General features: G+C 56.5%; 1 protein-coding gene across 2 annotated transcripts; it reads left to right on the top strand.

Moving 5' to 3' along the window:
* Window positions 1-430: 430 nt before the first annotated feature.
* On the top strand, window positions 431-2,201 carry HES4 (hes family bHLH transcription factor 4). Of its 2 annotated transcripts, none has more exons than XM_075520532.1 (4): window positions 431-618; window positions 796-891; window positions 982-1,069; window positions 1,204-2,201. In XM_075520532.1, the coding sequence occupies exons 1-4, from the start codon at window positions 508-510 to the stop codon at window positions 1,785-1,787; spliced, it is 879 nt and encodes a 292-aa protein (XP_075376647.1). In that variant the 5' UTR covers window positions 431-507; the 3' UTR covers window positions 1,788-2,201. The 2 variants fall into 2 exon arrangements, with proteins under 2 accessions (XP_075376647.1, XP_075376646.1); XM_075520531.1 differs by having other exon boundaries at window positions 431-711.
* Window positions 2,202-8,044: the final 5,843 nt, after the last annotated feature.

The raw sequence follows: 8,044 nt of genomic DNA, 5'->3' as shown, positions 1-8,044 counted from the left end.
GGAGGCAGGCAGGCAGGCAGGCAGGGAGGGAGGGAGGGAGGGACGGCCGCCGGGCCCGGGGCCGCCGGGCCGCGCTCGCTCTGCGCCCCGCCGCCTCGCTCGGGGCGCGGCGCCGCCGCCGGCCCGGGGGCAGCGGCGCGGAGCAGCCCCCGGGGGGGGGGGGAGCGGCGGTGCCCGGGGCAGCCCCGCCCGCTCCGCCCCCGCCCCCGGCCGCCCCCACGTGGCCGCGCGCTCGGCGGCCGCCGGCGCGGGGCGGGCCGGCGCGCGTGACGGACAGGCGGCGGGGCGCCGGCCAATGGGAGCGCGGGCGGCGCGGCGGCCGGGCCCGGGGCGGGCGCTCATTGGCTGCCGGGAGTGTGGGAACGGCCGCGGCGGCGGTTTCACACGAATGGGGAGCCGCCGCCGGGTATAAAGGCGGGGGGCGCCGTCCGCCCGCACCGCCGGCCCCGCCGCGCCGCAGCCGCCGCACGCGCCCCGCGCCCGCCGCACGCGCCCGCCCGCCGCGCCATGCCCGCCGACACGGGCATGGAGAAGCCGACCGCCTCGCCCATCGCGGGGGCGCCGGCCAGCGCCAGCCACACGCCGGACAAGCCGCGGAGCGCCAGCGAGCACCGGAAGGTAAATGGCGGGTGCCGGTCGGGGCGCAGCGGCGGTGGTGGTGGCGGCGGCGGCGGCGGCGCTGGATGGCGGCGAGCCCGCGGCCGTGCTGAGGTCGGTGCCGGGGCCGGGCGGGGCGGGACCGGGACCGGGACCGGGCCGGCTGCGGGTGGCTCACCGGCTCCGCTCTCCCCGCAGTCCTCCAAGCCCATCATGGAGAAGCGGCGCCGGGCGCGGATCAACGAGAGCCTGGGGCAGCTGAAGACCCTCATCCTGGACGCGCTGAAGAAGGACGTAAGTGGGGCCGGCGGCGGCGGGGGGGGGGGGCTGCGGGGGGCCCGGCCGGCCGCGGGCAGCCCTGACGGTGCCGCTCTCTCCCCGCAGAGCTCCCGGCACTCCAAGCTGGAGAAGGCGGACATCCTGGAGATGACCGTCAAGCACCTGCGGAACCTGCAGCGGGCGCAGATGACGGGTAAGCGCTGCCTGCCCGGGGGTGTGGGGAGGGGGCGTGTGCGCTCCGGACCGGGGGCTGGGCACCGGGGGACCGGGCACCCGGGGACCGCGCTGCTGGCCCGATGCTCACCTGCCGCCCCCTCCGCCCTCCAGCTGCGCTCAGCGCCGACCCCACCGTCCTCGGCAAGTACCGGGCTGGATTCAACGAGTGCATGAACGAGGTGACCCGGTTCCTGTCCACCTGCGAAGGGGTGAACACCGACGTGCGTACCCGCCTCCTCAGTCACCTCTCGGCTTGCCTGGGTCAGATCGTGGCCATGAACTACCCTCCGCCGCCGCCGCCGTCCGGCCAGCCCGCACATCTGGCGCAGCAGCCTCTGCACGTCCAGCTGCCCCCCGCAGCAGCCGGAGCCGTGCCCGTGCCCTGCAAACTGAACCCCGCTGAAGCCCTGTCCCCCAAGGTCTACGGGGGCTTCCAGCTCGTCCCTGCTACCGACGGCCAGTTTGCTTTTCTCATCCCAAACCCGGCTTTCCCTCCCAGCTCCGGACCAGTTATTCCCCTGTATGCCAATGCCAACGTCCCGGTGTCCGCAGGCGGCGGCTCGGGGAACGGGGCCGCCACCCCGTCGGCATCCCCGGTGCAGGGGTTGACATCATTTGGGGGCAGCATCGTTCCAGCGTCCCAGGCGGGAAGTCCCATCGGAGAGCGCAGTGAATCGGTGTGGAGGCCTTGGTGACTTGCCTAAAGCGATTTCCCCCCCTCAAAAAAAAAAAAAAAAAAAGAAAAAAACCCCCCACTCTTCTGTTGGCTCCGTTGTATGGAGCCCTGCTGGGGGTTTTTAAGCAGATTTAAACAGAAAGGAAAAAAGGACCTCGCTATGAACGTGCTATTTATTATTTTCAGAGGTTGGGATCTCGACTTGTATTTTTACTCCTTTAAAATGCCTTTATTTGAGATACTTTTTTAAAAAAGAAAAAAATAAATAAATGAGAAATAGTTTTGTAACAAATATTCAAAAGTATAATGCCAAAGTTGTTTGTATCCTGTTGGTCTGTGTGTGTGTGCGTGCCTGTGTTGAAGACTTCCAGAAAAGAAAAAAAAAAAAAAAATAATATGCAGGTGTTTAAATAAATAAACTCTTTGAAATAGATTTAACTTCCCCCCACCTTCCTTTCATTTTGTTGGGTGAGAGTGGGCAGGGACAAGCTCATCCTGTGTGTGCAACCCCCTCGAAAAAGTCAGAGTGAACTTTATGGCCTCAAATAAGGCTGTTGGAGGGGATTCCTGTGAAAAATAGCTGGGGGGGGGGGAGGTGATGGGGCTGAGGGGGGTCTGGCAGTGTTAAACATCTTCCCGAGAGCTTTGCAAGTGTCACGTTCCCGCTCGGAAGCAAGAGATTCCTAAAAATCTGCTCCTGCAACCTGAGGCGATGCTTGCTGCCTGCTCCGAGAGCTCCTGAAATAACGCTGCTCCTGCCCACCTTGCCGTAGGGATTGCGTGCGTGGGGGTGGTGTGCGCAAAAGTTACTATCTCGCCTACAAAAGAGGCAAGAGAGTCCGTCCCTATTGTGAGGAGGGTAATTAGAAGGTATAAAGGGTCTCATCGAGTATGCAGCGGGCTCTTTGGGAAGTTGGGAACCCTATTGAAACGCCTGGGAACTCGGAGCTGAGGGTTAATGTGTGTCTTTTTTTTCTTGCCACTCTCATTGACAGGGCCAGATAGACTCTGATACTCAATGCTGTTGTAAATTCAATTGCCTGGCCTCACAATGCCTACCTCATAAAAGAGAATAACTCGGGGTTGTGGCTTTTTTTTTCCAGTAAGCAAGGGAACTGAGGAAAAGACAGTTTTGCCACCCATTCTGACTCACCCCCAGTACTTGAATCCTGGCCAAGTGGAAGCAATTGCAGCCTCACACACACAGAATTAACCACTTCCAATTGTCACCAATTAATAAGGCCGTGGTGTGGAGAAAGACCATTAAGAGTGAATGCACAGTATGGAAGGGAAAGCTTTGTGTGCTTTGCTCCAAATTTATGAGGTGGGGCTATCGTGTAATCTTGGAGAGCAAAGCCAACAGATGACATGTGTGCGTGCCAGAGCCACGTCTAGAGGCATAGCCCATCTCAGCCGGGCTTCCTCCGTCCTCGAGTCTGGGGGATCCCCACAGGCAAAGCTGATTCTCCGGCCCCCCCCACGCAAGACCTAGGGTTTTTCCTGGCGGTCGGGCTGGGTGGGTTGGCTCACGGTGGGACTGGCAGCGTTGCACAGTTCAGAGGATGACTTGATATTTGCAGAACATCCAATTAATTCAACGGGCCTAGGGATTTTTTTTAGAATGGAAATGCAATTTCATCTTTTAAGGTCTAGTTCTATTAGCAGTCAGGTTGCAGCATCTGTGAGAACAAGGCGCTGTGTGTGTGTGTGTGCTGGCAGGTATATGAAGCAGATTATCCGCTTCTGAAGGCTTTCTCACACCTTCATGAGATTTCAGCCAAGGTTAGATCCAGGACTGCAGGCTGCTTGGAGCCTGGTACTGATCCAGTCCAGCAATCCCTCTGCACCAAAGCGTGGGCAATCGATCAATGCTGAAAGTCTTCCATCGCACGACCAGAACTAGGTATCCATTTGAATCAGGAGGTTCCCAGGAGGTTTTGTTATGCAATCACAGACATAAAATCATGTTACAGCAATTCTCTTCCATCCCCCACAGCCAGTTACTACCCCTCCTCTTCTGTCTGAAGAAGGCTTGGAAGAGCAGATGAAAGCCTGCCTGTCGCCTGCGTGTAACCGTATACCTCCCTGGGGCAGCACCGTGTCTCTGGACTTGTCCCTCACTGCCCAGTCCCCCTCCAGATCGCCCCGAGATTCAGCAAATTTCTTTTATTGACAAAGTACCCGGGCCAAAAGTGAGACTGCCGAGCGCTACACTTCTGAGTCGAGGCACAGAAAAATCCTCTTTTCTGAGTGGGTTTTGAATGATTGCAGCAGTGCAAACATGACACGTACCGTGGCGGTCCTCTGGGACGCTCATTTCCCAGCGCGAGAGAAGCTGTCAGTCACCGCGCTGCCTCTTAAGCGAGACCCCGAGATGCGAGCACGTAAGGGTACCGCTGTCATTTCAGCCCCATGTAAACACTGCAGGGAGGGAGCAGAGCCCCGGTGGTCAGCACCCTACTTTTATGTCCAGCACTGCCGCCTGCTCTTTTTTTGGCCTCAGGCAAGTCATAGACTTGTCATAGACTGTGCCTAGCTCCGGTGAGTGGTGCAGAAGCTGGACATGAGGTGCATGGCACCAGCAAACTTGCATGCCAGAAGCTCAAAATCCTTCTGCAGCAAGGGATGTTGTTGCCCTTAACTCCAGACTGCTTCAGAAGATGTGCAACTCGGGTTCAACCACCGTGTCTGCCCTTGGGTTGTACCCAGACCCTGTAGTACTTCTTCAACTGCTCTTCTGGCTCTGCCAGGTTATTCCTCTACAACTGGGTGGCTGCCATGCTCCTTCAAGGCTTTCTATACGGCTGCTTTTCCAGCTTGGGCTAAATTTGGTCTTATCCCTTTAAAGGTGCAGGAAAAGAGCAAAGTATGCCGCTGCGGAAAGGTAAAAGTCCAAAGGGATGGACGCGGCGCCAAAGCGATAATGGTTAGGCAGAGTGCAGGCAGCCAGAAGTCCATGGGCGTAATGGCATGGTCTGGGTGTGGTGGAGCAAGGCGAGGTGGGAGGAAGACAGCAGAGAAACCCAGCTGGCCCGTGATGCCTCCTTCGTCTGAACGTAACTGCAACCCCTCTTCCAAGGGGAAAAGTACAGGGGTAGCTGTTCACTAGCCATTTCCAGAGCCGGCAGAAGGCTAGCCAGAGCGGGGAATTTAGTTCCAGCCACAAAACCCAGTGGAACGTTTAGCGGCGGTTCAGCTATGTCTCCACAGCACTGTGGCCCCAACAGGCAACCCCCCAAGAAGTACTGTTCGGTGCAAGGGGAGAGAGTCTCCTGCCAGGCCCCAGGCAAGAAGCAAAGCCCCTTTCAGCTTCTGGGCTGGCCCAGTTCACCAGCCTGCAAAGAACCTCCTGGGAAAAGCACCCGAGACGTCGGCTGAAGTCTTTTCCCCTTCCCGTCTCCCGCCCTGGTGCCTTTGCGTTCTTCTCCTTATGAGTTTTCCCAGAGCGGAAATTTTCTGGGGTTATCCTCCTGCCTGCGCTCCGCTCCCTGCCCCACGCGGCTGTTTCCTCGCCCGCCGCCTCCTCCGACTGCAGCTACATCTCCTTCTCTGCTGCGGCTTAGCTCTTCCCCTTCCCCGCCCGGGAGGCAGCGACGCAGCCCGCAGCGACGGGACGCAGCCCGCAGCGATGGGACGCAGCCCGCAGCAACGGGACGCAGCCCGCAGCGACGGGACGCAGCCCGCAGCGACGGGCAGGCTCGGCACCGGCGCGGCGCAGGAGAAGCTGGGGGGGGGCCGAGGCCTGCGGGGTGCAGGGGTGGGAGCTGCCCACCCTTCCCTTTCCACGTGGGGTCTTGCCCCCTGCCCCGTCCCAGCAGCAGCCCTGCTGCAAGGCAGCCGAGGGCTGTGCGAGGGGCCCGGCGTTACAGAGGGGGGCTGCGGGGCTGTCTCCCCCGTTATTCCACGGCCGGCCTGCCGCCGGTCAGGGAGAGGGAGACGAGGGCGTCCCCGACCCCCTCGACCCGGGGTGGCCAGGGCAGGCAGTCCGGCACACACCGCCTCGTCCTTTTGGGTCGTGCATCCCAGAGACCCTCCGAGGAGAGGGAGCGGTTCCTCCGGCTCATTGGATGCGGCCAGATTTACTCAGGCTGTTAAGTTGATTAATTGAAATGAAGTTCCTCCAGAGAATCGGCGTGTTCTTTGAGGTCAGGGTCACAACACTGAGACGCTTAATCAGATCTTTCCATTTAGCCCCTCTTAGGCAGGCTGGAATGCAGGCTCTTTCAAAGCAAGGCGGTTGGCGCCAAATTTCTGCTCTGCTATCTTGCCTCTTCCATTACATTTAACCAGCACATCCATCATTATGAAATAAAACCCAACTCTACAAATCCAGCTCAGGTGATCTTTCCGCAACCAAAGCCGGTAGGTATAAAAAAAAAAAAAAAAACAACCTCCGTCCAAGCTTGATATTGCTGTTGTTTTAAAAAGCAATGCAGAATGGTGCGGAAAGGGTAACTGTCACTCTAAGTCGGTCCTTTCGGAGGAAGGGGGCAGATGTTTCTGTGCGGATAACAAATTCTTTTATCTGACTGAAGCATTTCTCTGGGGAAGGTGGAGGAGGTTATTATAAGGTTACCCCGAACTATTGTTAAAGAAAGGGTTTTTCATTGCAATTCAAGAGCCCATCATATTACCCAGAGATAAATCACTCCTGTACGGCTATGGAACAGCTCTTACGCAACAGCCAAGCCAGATCCCACACGCATTAACAGCACTGAAAGCTTGTCCATTGTCTAACTGATCGGCCAGAAGTTAGCATATCCAATTAGCACGTACACTTCTGTGGACCCCTTCCATTCCTACTTCAGTCCCTGTAAGCAGAAGGCTGTTTCTTACATCTGAATGCATTGACTGAAAATAATGTAATTGTTCCTATTTCTTTATTTCATCGTGGGGCTCGTATCTCCCGTTCGCTGTATAGCAAGATGTTTGTAATTTCAGTGGCAGGATTAGAAGTGCAATATATGTGCTTTAGGCACAGCTGCGTGAGCAATTCAGGAACCCCCCCCCAGCCCTTGGTAATGCTGGCTGGTGGGGGGGGGGGGGGGTCCCCCGAAAACCTCCCAACTCTTTCCCATTCACCACTCTCAAGTTCAAGACAACAGCCCCAAAGCGTGGTCTGCATCGCAGACACCTGTGAGCTGTGGATCTTTATCAGTCACGACCGGGCTCTGCAAAAGCTCGCAGGGCTTTAAGGAAGACCGATCTTCGAGAACTGCTGAGTTTTGCTCTTTAAAAATCAACCTCTTTAAGGCACCTTAAACTGAACAGCGACGTAAAAAGTGTCAGTCCTTGATAAGGTACCAGTCCTTCGTGGCAGTTTTTGAAGCCTTGACAGGCTGTTTTCAGCTTTAGTTTTTAGCAAGTCCAATCCCACTGGGCTCCTCCACCCGTTGGAGACCCCTCTTTGCGAGGGGGGACCACCCCACCGGGCTGGCCACAAACTGGGCGGGAAACGGCGAAACTCCTGGCTCCTCCACAAGTGTTTCCGTTGGAGAAGGTCACTTTACATCCTTTTAAGTAACCTGCCTCACTCCGGGGATAGCACGGAAAAGTCTATGGAGTATGTAGGAATATACTCTACAGTAATTTTCTACCAATTCCACAATTCTACAGTAATTTTAAACCAAGGATACTGTTGCTTATACTTCTTGCGTAGTAAAAAAATCGACCGTGCATCCAGAGTTTATTCCTTACTGCGTCAGATAGCAAACAACTCACATCTGTCTTTGCAATTCTTTTTATTTTCTGATTTGTTAGCAGACAGCTCTGGGGTGAGCCATCCTTCCTTTCACAAACTAGGCCTTTCTGCCTGCTTGCAAGATCATACCCGTCTGGATGTGTATATCGTCCACGCAGAGATGAGCAGTTTTTCTTTCTGCCCGTTTGAACGGCAGAACTTTTCCGAGGCAAATATTTGCAAACAGACTTGTTTGTTTTCAAAGAAAAGAAAGGTTTCAAGGCCAAAACATAAAAATAGACTGCAGCAGACGGGAAGAAGGCATGAGAATCCACGTAGGTTTAACAAAGGCCTCAGTCAGGGTCTCTGAGCAGCTCGTGGCTTTTTGACAGCGTTCGGGTGCTAAAATAGCTGAGAAATACGGAGTGCGGAGGCTCTGCTACCGATTCCCCGTGCCTTAGGGAGCGACAGGGGCAGGTGAGGAACTGCTGAGCGGCGTGGGTGGGATGGTGCGAAGGCAAAAGCTTTCCCCAGACATCCAAAATCAATTAGCAGCATTTAGAAGCTATATTTAACTCTGTTTCTGAAAGCAGGCA

Source organism: Mycteria americana, chromosome 18 (assembly GCF_035582795.1).
Source record: "Mycteria americana isolate JAX WOST 10 ecotype Jacksonville Zoo and Gardens chromosome 18, USCA_MyAme_1.0, whole genome shotgun sequence".
NCBI classification, from domain to species: domain Eukaryota; kingdom Metazoa; phylum Chordata; class Aves; order Ciconiiformes; family Ciconiidae; genus Mycteria; species Mycteria americana.
The sequence above is the reverse complement of the archived record's forward strand: the minus strand, read 5'-3'. Positions and strand labels throughout refer to the sequence as shown.